At 43.5% G+C, this 16,668-nt stretch overlaps 1 protein-coding gene across 1 annotated transcript; it reads left to right on the plus strand.

Moving 5' to 3' along the window:
* The first annotated feature begins 3,101 nt into the window (after positions 1-3,101).
* Positions 3,102-9,818, plus strand: nefma (neurofilament medium chain a). The gene is made up of 3 exons (XM_064308318.1): positions 3,102-4,398; positions 5,994-6,118; positions 7,363-9,818. Exons 1-3 carry the CDS (start codon positions 3,349-3,351, stop codon positions 8,786-8,788), a joined length of 2,601 nt encoding a protein of 866 aa, XP_064164388.1. The 5' UTR covers positions 3,102-3,348; the 3' UTR covers positions 8,789-9,818.
* The last annotated feature ends 6,850 nt before the right edge of the window (positions 9,819-16,668 follow it).

The following is a 16,668-nucleotide window of genomic DNA, read 5'->3' on the forward strand; positions in this document are numbered from 1 at the left end:
TCAGCAGTACTCTTTATAAGGGCCCCCTAAAAGGGTAAGGAATCCTGCAGAAATAGGCACCAATAAAAGGACCTGAGCTCAGCTGTATTCCTGTCCTGCCTTAATTTGCAAGGGTAAGAAATGGGCTTTGTTTCTTATTTTCTGTGGTCCTTTCGGTGTCTGATTACATATGACCTTACATGACTCATCGGAAAATAGAAGCCATGCTGCTCCGGCTCCACAGCGCCCCCTCATGGCCGCTTCTGTGCGGAGCTGGCCACAGGCATGGGAGGCACTGTCACGCAGCTAAACGGGCCTGTGGGCGCGTTCCCACGGCAAACACACCAGAAGCTCCGCCCCTAACAGAAATCCTAATCTCAGTTTCCGTATTCCAAAGAGGGTGCCGTTCCACAATGTATCCCCTAAAAAAACACGGCATCTCATTTTTAGACAGCGTTTTTCTTTTTTTAGAATTTCATCCGACGATACGCTGGCACCGGACCTGAAAATATTTGAATGACCTCCTCTCTGCGGACGAGCGAGGGCACCCAAACTTGGCCGTCGATCACAACCACTTTACCTGCAGTGGGCTGCAGTGACACACCTAACACGGCCGGTTTTTAAAAAAGAAGCATTCGTATGTAGCACCATTCCTGCCCCCTGCTAAGAGCAATTAAGTCTAACGAACTGATATGGAACGTTGACTTGAAAGAACTTAAATTAAAGACGCTCGCTGGTGAAACCCAGGCCTCTCTTCCCACCCAATTCCACATTAAGGAAAATTAGGTAACAAGCTGAGTCTGTGCACTTGTTTTATTCAGAAATTGCATTTACCTGATTGTTTTGATCTTGCTCTCTGGCATAATTACCACACCTTGGGTTTAAAGCATAGAGAAAAGACTGCCATCTGGCTTTGTTTTTTTTTTTTTTTGTTTTTTTTTTGAGAATAAACATCTTATTTACAGTGTGACATAAAGGTTAATGTAATGCAATTACAAAGAAGTTATGGGTTCAATTCACTGCTTTTGTATCTTTTTCCATGTCACGCAACCTGCGCTGCTTCAATAACAATATAGAAAGCACGTATAAGAGGGGGGGGAAGTCTAATCGCATCTCAATTAAACTGCGGTTAGGCCTATATCATAAACATGCAACGGTGTTAAAACCGCATAGCTGTATTTTATAAATAGCTGTACAACCCTTGCCTGACTCTACGTTCTGGCCCAAAGCATGGTCTTTCATCAACGATATCCCAACCATTCTCCTCTAAAGACAGAATCACTGAGAGAAGAGAACAAGATGACTGCAGAAAGTCCAGATTAAAATTAATTGTGGAGGACTAATTTAATGACATACTGTAGCAGTGCAACAGCACACCGAAAAGCGACGCGATTAAGGATGATGCAGCAAAAATGTAGTCGATATCAAGCACGCGACCCTGCCGCTCTCGCAAGCTTAACTCACAACATTTAATTTACGACTTGTAATAACAGAAACTATCATTCGGAAAATATGTGTTTGGTCAAAAGTAATATGAAAAAAAACTCTTTATTGCATAACACATTGCCGGACTGTAGTTCCAATCAGTAGACAAATTCGCTTCTTCCAACAAAGTTAACAGAGTTTCAGTTCATATTCTAATTTAGTTCTAGCACTCCGTCTACAATTTAACAACAATTAAGTAAAATGTGAAGTACCAAAATAAGTTTATACGAAAGGAACTCGCGCATTATTTTCTGTTGTTGTCAGAGAACATTTTAAATTATGTGCAGCGTGGGCCTCTTTAAATGGCTTATTGTCTTTCAAACTGCACATAAAACAGGCCACAGACCGTTACCACGCTCAGAGCACAGAGAAAAGAAAATGATCATTTGGGCCTTATTTTTAACTTCTGCCAAATGACTTTTTTTTAAAAACTGCACCATAACACAGAAACAATTGCTTGTTCTTTTGAACTACACTTCTCGCAGCCTTCGAAAACAAAAACGCTGAGAGGCGAAAAACGATCTATTTTCTATCAACAGCTACCTATATAAATAATAAATGCTACATAAAAATGTTATATACGTATTAGAATGGAAAACAAATGCATGCTATTCATTGCGTTGTGCACCGTAGCATGATGCAGTGTTCGGATAGAGAACTGTAACATTAGACCACTTTTAGTATTGTGGTAAGGGGTAATTACTGCTGATGGTCTCATACTCCTCTCCCGTTATTAGGCGTCATTTCAGTCGAGTCATTCAGAAAACTGTATTTATTTATTTGTTTGTTTATTTGTTTATTTATTTGGTTGTTTGCTCGCTTGTCCGTTTGTGGTCTTTTTCTTTACATTTTTTAAATTTATTTTCTCATGACTACGACAACAATAGCGCAGCAACCCTCTCCAAATCTGAACTCAGTCTCGACAAAACAAAAATCAACTTCTCTCGAAGATAACCTGGCTATCACATCTGAACTATAGACTTGTAGAGAGGTAGCCCGTGTTCCAGCGTACCCGCTGGTTCTAGTATATCGCTGTCCGTGGTACTGATATTGAAACGTCAGATTTCTGATCATTTCAAAGCGACATAAATGGCATATTTATGTATCTTTTCAGGACGCACGTACTTATACTGCAAATAAACCGACGTCAAAATGTGTTTATATATTACAACAATCAAAACGAAATAATATAAACAATAAAGCATACATTTATGCATTATTAGCCATTGTTTTTTCGACTGTAAACGTCCTTGAATAAGAACGTCCGGACGTACTGTCAACTGAATACCAATGCCATTTTTATTGCGCTTATAATCTACTGTCAAAATCAAACTTTTATTCTACAAATGCGACAATTCTAATTGTTGATCTGTATAATAAATTTCACTTATTAGTATATTAGTGAAGAGAATACGCATTCCAAGGTGGGCGAAGGGTGGATTTTTCTTAGTTTTCCTCAATAAAAATTTAACTTGGAGTGACTCAGCGAGTTCTCTGCATCGTGTGAATGAGCACGGGGTCCGCAGACATCCCAGTCTCTGTAAGATTTCCCCACCTGCTCAGTTACGCCTTTTAGTTTTTTTTTTTTTTTTTTTTTTGCGCACACGCGTTAATCCACGTGGCGTTGTCATCACAACCCCAGGGCCACTAAGGAAACTGTACGAAGAAACCGACCTGAAACCCCGCCACCTCACTGGATCAATCGCACGATAAGAGAAGTGAGTGTCATTCTTGCCCCGTTAGCGAATACGCCTCCGGTATATAAAGCTGGTCTGCAGAGTTGCCGGCGCTGTGACAGCCGCACACCAACACACGCGCGGTATACCAACACATCTCCACCACGCGCCGCTCCGACACCGAGAGACGCGTCTGAAGTCTCCCAGGATGAGTTATACGCTGGAAACTATAGGGAGCCCGTATAGGAGGGCGATGGATTCTCGGACCTCATACAGCCGCACCAGCGGAACCCCGTCAAGCGGATTCCGGTCCCAGTCGTGGTCGAGGTCTAGCCAAAACTCCGCTCTGTCATCCTCCTACAAGAGGACGGTGAATTTGCCCGTGTCCCGTGCCTACAGCGCTACCGTGCTTAGCTCCTGCGACAGCGCTGATTTCACCCAGTCCTCTATTTTCAATGGGGACTACAAGCGCTCAAACGAGAAGGAACAACTTCAGGGACTTAACGACCGCTTCGCAGGTTACATCGACAAGGTGCATTACCTGGAGCAGCAGAACAAGCAGCTGGAGACGGAAATCCAAGTGCTGCGACAGAAGCAGGTGTCGCAATCCCAGCTGGGTGATATGTACGACCAGGAGTTGGAGGAGCTGCGCTCTATGCTGCAGCAGATTAACCACGAAAAGGCGCAGATCCAACTCGACTCCGACCATGTCGAGGACGACATTCAGCGGCTGAAGGACCGCTTGGAGGAAGAGGCCCGCATCAGGGAGGAGACGGAAGCCATCATCCGCGCGCTGAAGAAAGACATGGGCGACTCTGTGCTGGCGAAGGACGAGTTGGACAAAAAAGTACAGTCCCTCCAGGACGAGATTGCCTTCATCCGCAACAACCACGAAGAAGAGGTGAGCGACTTGCTGGCTCAGGTGCAAGCGTCGCAAGTGACCGTGGAGATGAGGGATTTCCAAAAGACCGACCTCACCGAGGCGCTCCGAGAGATCCGCACGCAGCTCGAGGGCCACTCGTCCCAGAACCTGCAGCAGGTGGAGGACTGGTTCATGTGCCGCTTTGCCAAGCTGACGGAAGCCGCGGAGCAAAATAAGGACGCGATCAAGTCCGCCCGTGACGAGATCTCCGAGTACCGCCGCCAACTTCAGACCAAAACCATCGAGCTGGAGTCTGTCCGGGGTACCAAAGATTCTCTGGAGAGGCAACTAAACGAAATCGAGGACAGACACAACAATGACCTTGCCAGCTATCAGGTGAGAGGCGCCGGTTATGTTTCCCTCAATAAATAACATACTACTAATAATAATATGATTACGAATAATATGAATAATAAAATCAATTAAATAATTAAGTAGATAATAAAATTCACTCTATAAGAATATTTCAGCAAGGACATTCACCTTTTACTTCTGTTGATAAGTTTCCCTATTGCTTCTATGAGCGTATTTTATAATAACATATGTACTGAATAATTATGTATATAATATTTCATCCTTGGGGTTTAATATATGTATTACATGATTTCACTATGTTAAGCACTGTTAGATATTCCTCCGATTTTTAAAGTTCTTCCATGAGTGTCCTTTTTGTGCCGTGACGTTTTAGATTTAATTCAGATGGAATGTGGGTTGGTGGTGCTCGCATCTTTATTTTACTGCATGTTAGAATGCTGAACATATTGCTTTAAATAACCGAGGTAGCCTTTCATAAATACCCGGATAACCTTTTCCCCGCAGAGCCCGAATGCTGCGGAACTTCGCGCCCTCAGCATCAAATGTGTGAAATTAAGTGATCGTTTGTGGGCTCTGTATACTTTTTTATCGATGATTACAACTCATCTATCTGATTATGACATTTTAAATGGCTTTGTGCTTAGTTGCAAATAGCTGACGAACATACCGCAACAACAGAAACTTGCAGCCGACAATCACTTTTTTGAACGCCGGTTGCTAAATTTTACGGCGTAGTTTGTTGCCGCAGTCATGTCGGTTACTTCCAGGTCTTTCTATCCCCCTCCCCCCCTACCCCCCTCCCAAGGAAATCAAAACAATCCACTTCTCCATGTCTCTCTTTTCGTGCTGCGCAAATGCGGACAGTGCGTAATTTCTTCCGCAGTTCTATGGCGCAGGACGGTTCTGAACTATTCCTGCGCTTAAGGGGGGGCCATTACCCTCTCCGATGATGCAAGTTAGGTCATTAGGGGTTAAGGGGAGAAAGAAGAGCGTGGAATGGTCTCCCTTCATTTGTGCTGAGTCACTGAAGCAGGTCTTTCTTTGCCGTTATTTTTTGTCCTCGGAGAGAAACTTTTGGGAAACAAACCATAGTAAATGACATCTGAAACTCCCCACAAATTATAGCTGAAATCACATTGTGCACTCGTGTGCCGCAACGCTGGTCATCGTGTTGAGGCGTAACTTAATACAAGAGAAACATGCAATTCGCAAGTTATATTTGCGCAATATTTGGTGTCTGGAAGAGGAAAGTGCGGGATAATATGTCAGATGGTGTAACCGAAGGACGGCCGTGAAAGAAGGAACTATCTAATTGGCTTAATAGTTCAAACAGGATTCCCATGTCTTTGCATACCTAGCAGAGGTATTCTTCTGTGTGTGTCACTCAAGTACAAACGTCACCGTCCTCAGTCTAGTCAGCGGTGATGCATTGTTTTCCGAAGTACGTTCTTAACTACCGAAAACAACTCACGCACTACAATATTACGAAATATTACCAATTAATCGAATTACTAGAACAGCGGAGACATTGCTGATTACTCAGCCTACAATATTTGACGGCGCTTGTGTTTCTATAACCAGTATGCATTTTAACTTCTCCTCTATACTCTGAGCAGGAGACAATTCGCCAACTGGATAATGAGCTGAAGAGTACGAAGTGGGAAATGGCCCGTCATCTGCGCGAATACCAGGACCTGCTGAACGTTAAAATGGCCCTGGATATTGAAATCGCAGCTTACAGGTACTCCATATGCCGCAAGGTGCAGTGACGATTAGCGGTGGGTGGGGAGGGGGGGGGGGGGGCGGGGGGGCTCACCTGACGACAGGTTTATCCGTTTCCGTGTGGATTTATTTCCCATAAATGTTGTATAGACATGTTCATGATTAAACAGTAGCTGTTAGCACGGTAAATAGTACAACTTCGTAATGCATTAGGAGTAGAAACATGTAATATTCATTTTATAATCCTCAATACATGTAGGTTGACATTCAAACACCTGTTCTGCAGGTTTTAGTGTTTAAGCAATTTAAGCACAATTACAGTAACCTTGAAATGTACAGAATCAATTTCGCCCCTGTTGCCAGCAGCCATACCACCATGTGCCTTGCTCCTGCAGAATGGCTGAAGCTAAGCTAAGCAGAAGAAGGGGAGGCCTGGTTAGTACTTGTATGGGTAAAGCAGGGTAAAATTAAGTTGTTGCTGGAAGTGGTGTTAGTGGGCCAGTAGGGGGGTAATTTCCCCCCTGATCAAATAATGTGATGGGGACACTGTCCTTTAGGAGATGCTGTGTTTCTGATGCAGCATTAAAGTGAGCTCCTGCTTCACTCTGGTCATTAATGATCGTGTTGCAAAGAGCAGGCAGTTCCCTGGTAAAAGACCTAAACTGGCTCTCTCAAACTACCACCGAATCACCCCCAGTTTAATTTGGCAATAAAACTCGCTCTCTCCCTCTCCATCTCAGCTGATGTGCGATGAGTGTTCTGGCACAAAATGGCTGCCGTGCATCACCCAGGTTTGTGCTACATATTAGTGGCGGTTGAGATGAGATTTCCCCCTCATCACTGTAAAAAAGCGCTTCGAGTTTTGAGAAAAGCACTATTATTATTACTTTGCCATCTACACAAACTGTTAGTCTGAGAAACACAAAACATTATTGCAATTTTATTATTTTATATTGGTTAATTAATTTATTCACTCAACATATTTAACCTAATACACAAAAATGCACTCGTGAACTGACCCAGTCTCCTTATCTCTATCTAAGGTCATCTTTATTATCCTCGAGGGGCAATTTGTTGCACAGCCAGCAGTAAATACAAACATCATCAACAATCAACACACACCAATCAACACACACTGATTGGGGCCGTGTGTGCATACGGTGCAGTGGGAATGTCACTGTTGCATCCGTTGGAACACTGCAAACTCTAGAAAGGGGTCAGCTCTCCGTATTTGCTACTTCCTGTTTTGCTTTGTCCCTGCAGGAAGCTTCTGGAAGGAGAGGAGACCCACTTCAGCTCGTTCTCCGGCCCCACTTCCTACGCTTACCGCCAGCCCGTCAAAGTCAAGGAGACCACCAAGCTGAAGGTCCAGCACAAGTTTGTGGAGGAGATCATCGAGGAGACGAAAGTGGAGAACGAGAAGGCCGAGATGGAGGAAGCCCTGGCGGAGATGGCGGAAGAGCTGTCTGCAGTGCTGGCCAAGGGAGAGGAGGACGGAGAAGAAGAAGGAGAAGAGGAGGGAGAGGGAGAGGAAGCAGAAGGAGGGGAGGGGGAAGCTGAAGGAGGAGAAGAAGAAAAAGAAGAGGCAGAGGCAGAAGGAGAAGGAGAAAAGGAAGAGGGGGAGGGGGAGGTGGTGCCTTCCAAAGTAACCGCCAGCCCTCCCGGAGAAGAGGAGGAGGCTGGAGAGAAGGAAGGAGAAGCAGAGGGGGAGGGAGAAGGGGATGAAGGAGAGAAGGAGGGAGAAGGCGAAGCCGGAGAGGGGGAGGAGAAAGGAGACGAGGCTGAGGAAAAGGGTGAGGGGGCAGAGGATGAAGGGAAAGATGAGGAAGAGGAGAAGGCTGAAGCCACAGCGGAGGAGGCTGCCCAGAGCCCCAAGGCCTCTCCAGAGAAGGAGAAGAAGGGAGAGAAAGAGGAGGAGCCAGGAAAGGACGATAAGGGAGCAGGCAAAGCAGAAGAACCCAGCGACAAAGTGCCTAAAGAGGAAAAGAAGGACGAAAGTGCTAAGGCTGTGAAAGAGAAACAGGAGGAAGAGAAAGAACCAGAAAAACAGAAAGAGCCAGAGAAAGAGAAGGAGACAGTGAAAGAGAAAGAACCAGAAAAACAGAAAGAGCCGGAGAAAGAGAAGAAGACGGTGAAAGACAGAGCACCAGAGAGACCAAAAGAACAAGAGAAACCAAAAGAAGCAGAGAAAGAGAAAGAGCCAGAAAAACAGAAAGCAGAGAAGGAGGAGAAGAAAAAGGAGGAGAAAGCAGGAGGTGTTGCTCCCGCCAAAGAAGCCAAAGCAAAGGAGGAGCCGCCTAAACCCGCCGCCGCCAAAGAGGAGAAGAAGAGCGCTCCGGAACCGGCCGCAGAGAAGGAGGACGAGAAGAAGGACGAGAAGAAGGACGAGAAGAAGGACGGAGACGCGGATAAGGGAGGACCGGACGAGGAGGACAAGAAGCAGCAGGTGATCACCAACGGCGTGGACGAGAGCCCCACCAAGGATGAGCCCGCCCAGAAGGTGGTCATCACCAAGACCGTGGAGACCATCACCACCGGCGAGGACGGCGCCAAGCACGTCACCAAGCACGTGACCGTCACCCAGACCGTGGAGGAGACGGGCGCCACCGTGCAGGAGAAGGTGGTCTCCTCCAAAAAGGTGGAGAAGCAGGCCACCCAGGTGGTGAAGCAAATCACAGAAACCGAGTGAGCGAGCAGAGAGACGGAGAGAGCGAGGAAGGGAGGGCGGAGGAGTCTGAGGAACGCGACAAATTAATCAAATCAAGAAATAGCATAACAAAGAAACTCACCGAATAACTTCATCGAAATTAGAAAGATTTACTCAAGATATTCACTCAGAAACAAAACAAAACAAAACAAAAAAAAAACAACAAAAAAAAAAAACAAAGATTCAAGAAGCATAAAGGAAGCCATAAAGATGCGTCAAGCTAAAAATCAAAACTGCATGCCGAGCGACAGCTTTAAACGGGCTTTACTGCAGATGCGAAGAGTAGACGCGGAGTCAGACATTTATTTCCCTTCTTTTTGTTTCGTTTGTTTGTTTGTTTGTTTGTTTGTTTTGTGCAATACGTAGGAAGGGAGTTTGAGTCAAGGGCGTCTGCATGCGAGCTCAAAGAAGGAGACCCTCCGTAGAGCTGGGGAGAAGGAAACGTGTTGTGCGTCGGCACGAACCGTGGAGCGTGCTGAGAGAACACCGGGGAACAGTGGGAGAATGAGAGACGTGAGATTGTAATGAGATTATATTTGATATGGGGGGGGGGGGGGGGAGGGTTAAGGGTGATATGGGCTTGGGTGGGAGAGTCCAAAAACATGTTTGTAGAGAAATGTTATTTAAAAGAAGTTGCCTTATGAAAAGAACCCAACTGAGCCATATATATATATATATATACATATATATATATATATATATATATATATATACAATACATTACAAGAAGGGTGAGGTAAGATGATAAGTTGAGTACACAAACCTGAAGCAAATAACCATGGAAACCGGAAAAAAAAAACTCCTAGCCTTAAAATGCTGTCTGTCCTTGTTTATGTTTATCATATGAGTGCAATTAAAAGATTAACAGGAAAACACGCAAAAACACGTTCATGTATGCATAGAATGAACCGATCCACATAAATGAGGTGCTACTGTTTGCAACCCTTGTCTTTACTCGCCATGAACATTTCTCAGCTGCACCAACTCAATAAAGCGTGATACTGGAATCCTGGGATTGGCTGGCGTCTCTTTATTAACTTGTGTTTGATCGTCTTTTTTCTTCTCTCCGTTTCCACTGCATGGACGCTCGACTTCAACACTCTGCTTCAGCAGGATACCCCGGAAATATATTCGCAATGTATCCAGGTTCTAAAACCCGGCTCTATATGGTGAATTCTGTGAACAGGTGTTTTACTAATTTAGCACACACAGTGCACGGGCATCATAAAAGCCGCTTAACTTCACTCTCGGCGGCCTCACTATTTCCAAACAGGCAGGTGTCACGTATGCTCAAACACCCAATGGATGTCGGTATTTTTCGCGCACATGCAGATAAAATGCATGTTTCCTCCCTTAATTCCATAGGCGATATAATAATCAATTTATTAATCAATTACTGTTCGGCTAATTATTTTTGTAAACTCTGGGCACAAAAGAACCCATTTCAACACAATTTTAGAAGGCTGTTAATCGTATGTAATAGTTAGCTTTTGTAAATATTACTTGCTGCGTTTGTTCCAAGATTTCCCCTAGTTCACTTCGAAGCACTGTCTTCAGTCAATTCTGTGTAACTTGTCCTGTTCGTAAAAGCGCTTTGTTTTAATTTAAAAGCTCGTCCAGTGATGTTCGGGTCAGTGGCCCGATCGATAGTGAGCTGTGATCCTCACTTCACACCAGAAGCTGTCCTTCCGCGACCGGCGAAGATCCAGCGAGCCAAAACAATACGCAGCAGCTACTCGCTTACGTCACGTGCACAACAGGATTTAACATACAATAAAACACGAATCGGTTTTGTTTAAATTGTCAGGGTTTTAAAGGTATAATCTCTCTGTGTGTTTTACTATGTAGTCTAGCGTCACAAGATTGTTTTTCTTCGCCGTTTAGAGCTATGTAATTGCGTTGGTAATACAAATCGTACAAAAAAGGGTTACATTTTAACATACGACCGTTTCTTACAGGAGATCTAGAAAACTCACAAAAAGAAATTCCGGAGATGAAAAGAAGATTGTAGGCCTCTGTCTTAACGAATATAATCACAACAACTATAATCAGCTGTCAACAGCGACAAACAGGCACGACTTAATGTAATGTAATACACGCATACTATGTTTCTAACCCAGGGAATCCAGATCGTTCGTTAAATCGGTGGTACAATTCTAAAGCCGGAAAATGTCTGTCTATTTCTGATACTATTTCTGCTACTATCCTAAAAAACGCGGCCGATGCCCGTATGTTACTGTAACTCCAGTGCGCAATGCGCATAAAATAAAGTAGCTAATAATCAAAATAAAACAAGGAGTAGCATTAAAATTATTTAAATGCAGAAACGCACAGAAATATCCAGTAGCCTAAATTTTCTTATTTGGGAGGATTACCTCACCGTATCGCAGAACAGGACCGGTATTGATAAAGTCGTTGCGCTAAAGTTTGCAGTCTGATCGATGCAACCAAAATGTTATGACGTAGACGTATTCCTGAGAAGCCTAGCAACCGCTAACGTTTGAGAATACGGACGTAGGTAACAGTAGCGGTAGGACGTTGTCCTTGCCCAATCACAGTCATTCATTGGTCGGGCAGAAAGTTTGGGGTATCGCTCGAAGTCCCGAGGCAATGCGTACCTTCCCCCCTTCTACACTGCAATGCGGGGTTATTTTAGGTAATGCTGGGAAACCGCGCGGGACAGTTAGCCAGGAATCTGTCGGAATTCGAATGTCGGTTAGAGAGGTTTAAATGCAGATAGTCATACCAGAACAATCCATAACAGAAATTCAACACACACACGCGCGCGCGCGCGTATAGTGTCATTATATAACTATATGTTAAAAAAACGAGATCCAAAATGTGTAATTATAAATTCCAAGATGACTTGCATAAAGAAATAATTCGGCTTCATTGCAAGTATACACATGCATGCGCACTAAAATGCATGCAAAGCATTTTCACAGTGTTTATAAATGCACATATAGCTCAAATAAAAGCACGAGCAACTGCAAGGCTTTTTCCCCTCCAATCAGACTCGCGCAGATATTTTAGATATTTTATTACCTCTGTAAGCTCAGCGAGTATCCTGTCAGCTGCTTTTATTCGCTGCATCAGACCATTAACTGATTTAACTCAATAGAAAATATCGCTTCCCAAGCATTAGCTATTAAGAATGAAGGCAAAATTAAGAAATCATGTTCTTCTAATACACGCAGAAAAAAAAAATTAAGTAGCCTATTTTCATTATTTTTTACATAATACACGGATCTCGGATGGCAAAAATATGTTGCAGTGAAAATATTTTCAAAAATATTATTTCTATTATTTTTATTGAATGTCCCGTGTAGCATAATAAAATATGTGCTTCTTGGGTAAAACCAGGAACGAATGTCCTCTACAGGGGACAACAATTAATTGCTGGGTCTTAGGAGGTGATGGAGCCAGGGACTGGTGCTTTTCTGGTGGCTTTGTGGACCCCAGAGGGCGTGTGTGGCGTTGTTGAGGGACACGGCAGTGTAGATCCTGTGCAGTCTATACATTTCCTCCAGACTAAAGGTCCAGACTGTCCAGTGTCGTATAAGCTCAATGGACCCTCTATGACTTCAATCCCAAGCAGGCCAACGGCCAATGCCGTTCCCTCTTCGAGTCACATGACCCTCTCTCCTCCTCCAGCTGCCTGGCATGGTGACAGCTGGCCGGGAGATGGAGGGAGAAGGAGGGAGAGTAGCTGCTCTTAAATGACCCATCTGCATACACCGAGAGCATCCAATACAATCGCTGATTGGAAGGGAAGCCTGTTACATAACCACATACTGATTTACACTGAGGCTTTGTGCCAAGTACTTGAGTGCTTAATTCACTGGTGTGGTGGCTGAGTCTGACCGGCTTTGCACTGAATGGACCCCATTCATGAAACATGCGTATGATCGTAAACTGTGAGTAAGAACGTTTCCAAGAACATTTCGGCATTCGTCTTTTTTTTTCTTATCTGTTTTTGTTCATGGTTGTTTCCTTATGCTAATCACGAGTCAGCGTTCATCATCTCATACACCTGAGATACAGTCCCCTCCAAAAGTATTGGAACAGCAAGGTCAATTCCTTTGTTTTTGCTATACACTGAAGACAATTGAGTTTGAGGTCAAAAGATGTACATGAGATGACAGATCCGAATTTCAGCTTTTATTTCCTGGTATTTTTATCCAGATTTGTTAAACAACTTAGAACATATCACCTTTTGTATCAGACAACCCAATTTTTAGGTGAGCAAAAGTATTGGAATGTGACTGACAGGTGTTTCTTGTTGCCCAGATGTGTCCTGTTAGATTGATTGGTTAAACAATAAATAGTTCTGAATGTCTACTCTTGGTTTTAGCCTTGGGTTTTGCCTGTGAAAACTGCATTTGTGTTATAAAAGATAAACTAACATGAAGACCAGAGAGCTGTCTTTGGGAGAAAAGCAAGCTTAGAAAAGAGGGGAAATCGATCGGAGCCATTGCACAAGCATTGGGGATAGCTTGTACGACAACCTGGAATGTCCTGAAAAAGAAAGAAACCGCTGGCGTACTGAGCAACAGATATCAAACAGGTCAACCAAGGAAAACAACAGCAGTTGATGACAGAAACATTGTGAAAGCTGTGAAGAGAAACCTGAAAACATCAGTCAGTCACAAACAATCTCCACAGGACAGGGGTGAAGATATCTCAATCAACTGTTCGAAGAAGACTTAGAGAGCAGCAATACAGAGGCTATACCACAAGATGCAAACCACTCATCAGTAGTAAGAATCGGAAGACGAGATTACAATTTGCAAAGAAGTACAGAGATGAGCCACAAAAGTTCTGGAACAAAGTTTTATGGACTGATGAGACCAAGATTAACCTCTACCAAAGTGATGGAAAGGCCAAAGTGTGGAGAAAGAAGGGATCTGTTCATGATCCAAAACATATAAGCTCATCTGTGAAGCACGGTGGAGGAAGTGTCATTAAGTGTCACTAATCTTTACTGATGATGTAACTCATGATGGTAGCAGCAGAATGAATTCAGAAGTCTACAAAAACATTCTGTCTGCCAACTTACGGAGAAATGCGTCCAAACTAATTGGGAGGAACTTCATCATGCAGCAAGACAATGACCCAAAACACACTGCCAACACAACAAAGGATTTCATTAGGGAGAAAAAGTGGAAGGTTTTAGACTGGTCAAGTCAATCACCAGACCTTAACCCAATTGAGCATGCATTTCACCTCCTGAAGAGGAGATTGAAGGGGAAAAACCCCCCGAAACAAACAACTGAAAGAGGCTGCAGTAAAAGCCTGGAAAAGCATCACAAAAGAAGAATGCAACAGTTTGGTGATGTCAATGGGTCGCAGGCTTCATTATTATTTATTGCAAGCAAGAGATATGCTACCAAATATTAAGTGTTATTTGGTTTCATTTACTTAATAACTCTCGGTTCCAATACTTTTGCTCACCTAAAAATTGGGTGGTCTGATACCAAAGGTGCTATGTTCTAAGTAGTTTAACACATCTAGGTGTAAATACCAGGAAATAAAAGCTGAAATTCTGAACTCTTGTCTCATGTTCATCTTTTTATCTCAACCCCAAATGTATTCAGTGTATTGCAAAAACAAAGGAATTGGCCTTGCTGTTCCAATACTTTTGGAGGGGACTGTATGTACAAAAACAAGGGTCTGCACACGTGTCATAAATCCCATATTGGTTTTTCATTGGAACATTTTTAAGAACAAAAATAAGCATCATTTTAGAAAATTTTGTGAATGAGGCCCAATATCTGCAGCAGTGCTCTCAGTTACTGGAGGGCCCAAGTGTCTGCTAGCTTTGTAGCTGGGTCTGAGGAGGATGTGAGTCCAATAGGGACAGTACAGACTCCAGTACAGTTCAAACGTAAAGGGGTTGACTTCCCATTGAGAACTTTGCTGTGGAGTGACATTGTGTTGTGTGATCCGGTGTTACTGTTTGCCTGGTTAATGGAACTTTGTTTTGCCTGCCGTAATGGTCTTGTCCATTAATACTTTGAACAAAAGCCTCTGCTAAACAAATATATGTAAGTGTAACTGAATGTGACTTTACCTGTTGCTATGTTTCTTATCTGCTTGTGACAGGGCAGTAGCAGGGCAGTGCACAGTGAATGCATCATTCATTTAGCAGATGCTCTTATTCCGTGAGGCTTATGCAACTTTTTTCCATTTTGACGCAATAATACTTCACTGAAGGAATGCAGATTAAGTACCTCTCTCTGAAATGGGAATTGAACCTGAATCCTTCACCCGGCAAGCCCAGTTCCCTATTATACTACACTGCCACCTATGCAGTCTGTGTCTGAATCAACACACATGCCTACTATTGAGTATACAAGTGTTTCTATACAAATTGTATACTTAATAGCAGGCAAGCATGTTGATCTGGACACAGCCAGTGTGGTAAATGGTAAATGGACTGCATTTATATAGCGCTTTTATCCAAAGCGCTTTACAATTGATGCCTCTCATTCGCCAGAGCAGTTAGGGGTTAGGCGTCTTGCTCAAGGACATTTCGACACGCCCAGGGCGGGGTTTGAACCGGCAACCCTCCGACTGCCAGACAATCGGTCTTACCTCCTGAGCTATGTCGCAGTGTGCCACCACAGATTTTAACCTGTACTCTCCTACATGTTTGATGACAGATTTTAACCTGTTCTCTCCTACATGTTTGATGACAGATTTGAACCTGTTCTCTCCTCTATGTTTTATGACAGATTTTAACCTGTTCTCTCCTCCATGTTTGATGACAGATTTTAACCTGTTCTCTTCTCCATGTTTGATGACAGATTTTAACCTGTACTCTCCTACATGATTGATGACAGGTGTGTTTAGAGCAGTGGTTTCCAACCCTGGTCCTGGAGAGCTACAGGGTCTGCTGGTTTTCATAGTGACTCTGCACTTCATGAATCAATTATAGCAGTTGATTACAGTTAACTCAACTCACCTGGTGTCTTGGGTCTCAATTGGGTGCTGATTTTAAGGAGAAAACAAAAACCAGCAGACCCTGTAGCTCTCCGGGACCAATGTTAGAGACCACTGCTTTAGAGTAAATGAGGCTCAGTGATGTGGCCTGCCTTAGTCCAGCAGGTAGGAGCTCTTGTGAGGTGCAGAACTGTTACTAGTCGCCCTCTTGCCTTCTTGACCCCGATGCTCTATGATCATCCAGCTCCTTTTCTCCATTATCTCTTTGCCCCATTATCACCCCACTTTTTGGTCCTATGCCAGTGGTAACCAACCCTGTTCCTGGAGATCTAACGTCCTGTAGGTTTTTACTCCAGCCCTAACAAAGCACACCTCATTACATTACATTTAGCAGACGATTTTATCCAAAGCGATGTACAAAGTGCATATCATGGTCATTGGAGCAACTACAAAACACAGGTTTGATAAGGTACAATACTCATTATGTACAGCTATTTATAGCCAAGAACAATTATTGAACATTACTGAACATTATTCTGACCTAACTTATGCCAAGCCAAACTAGGGAGAAGAACAAGCTACAATAATGGGACAAATACAAATTACAAAACGTGCTGGAATTGGGGTACATGTAACCTTATCTAACAGATAGAGATCATGTTGAGCTGCTAATTAGAGTCTGGCGTGCCAAATTAGAAATGAAAACCGACAGGATGGTAGACCTCCAGGAGCAAGGTGGATCACCACTGCCTTATGTGATAACTGTTTACCTCTCACCAGTCTCTCTTGTGACAGTGAAGTAATGTGAGCTTTTGCAGGGCCATATATGCTCATATGAACATTATCGGCCAGTACTTTCCCCATAATAGTCTCATTGATTATTTTTTTCAAAGAAGAAAAACAATGAATCATGGAAA

The sequence above is a fragment of the Anguilla rostrata genome, chromosome 14, assembly GCF_018555375.3.
Source record: "Anguilla rostrata isolate EN2019 chromosome 14, ASM1855537v3, whole genome shotgun sequence".
Taxonomy (NCBI): domain Eukaryota; kingdom Metazoa; phylum Chordata; class Actinopteri; order Anguilliformes; family Anguillidae; genus Anguilla; species Anguilla rostrata.

Coding starts and splice junctions, on each gene's coding strand:
- nefma (XM_064308318.1), top strand. CDS start 3,349: ATGAGTTATACGCTGGAAACTATAGGGAGCCCGTATAGGAGGGCGATG. Junction 4,399..5,993: donor ATGACCTTGCCAGCTATCAG/GTGAGAGGCGCC, acceptor TACTCTGAGCAG/GAGACAATTCGCCAACTGGA. Junction 6,119..7,362: donor ATTGAAATCGCAGCTTACAG/GTACTCCATATG, acceptor TTGTCCCTGCAG/GAAGCTTCTGGAAGGAGAGG.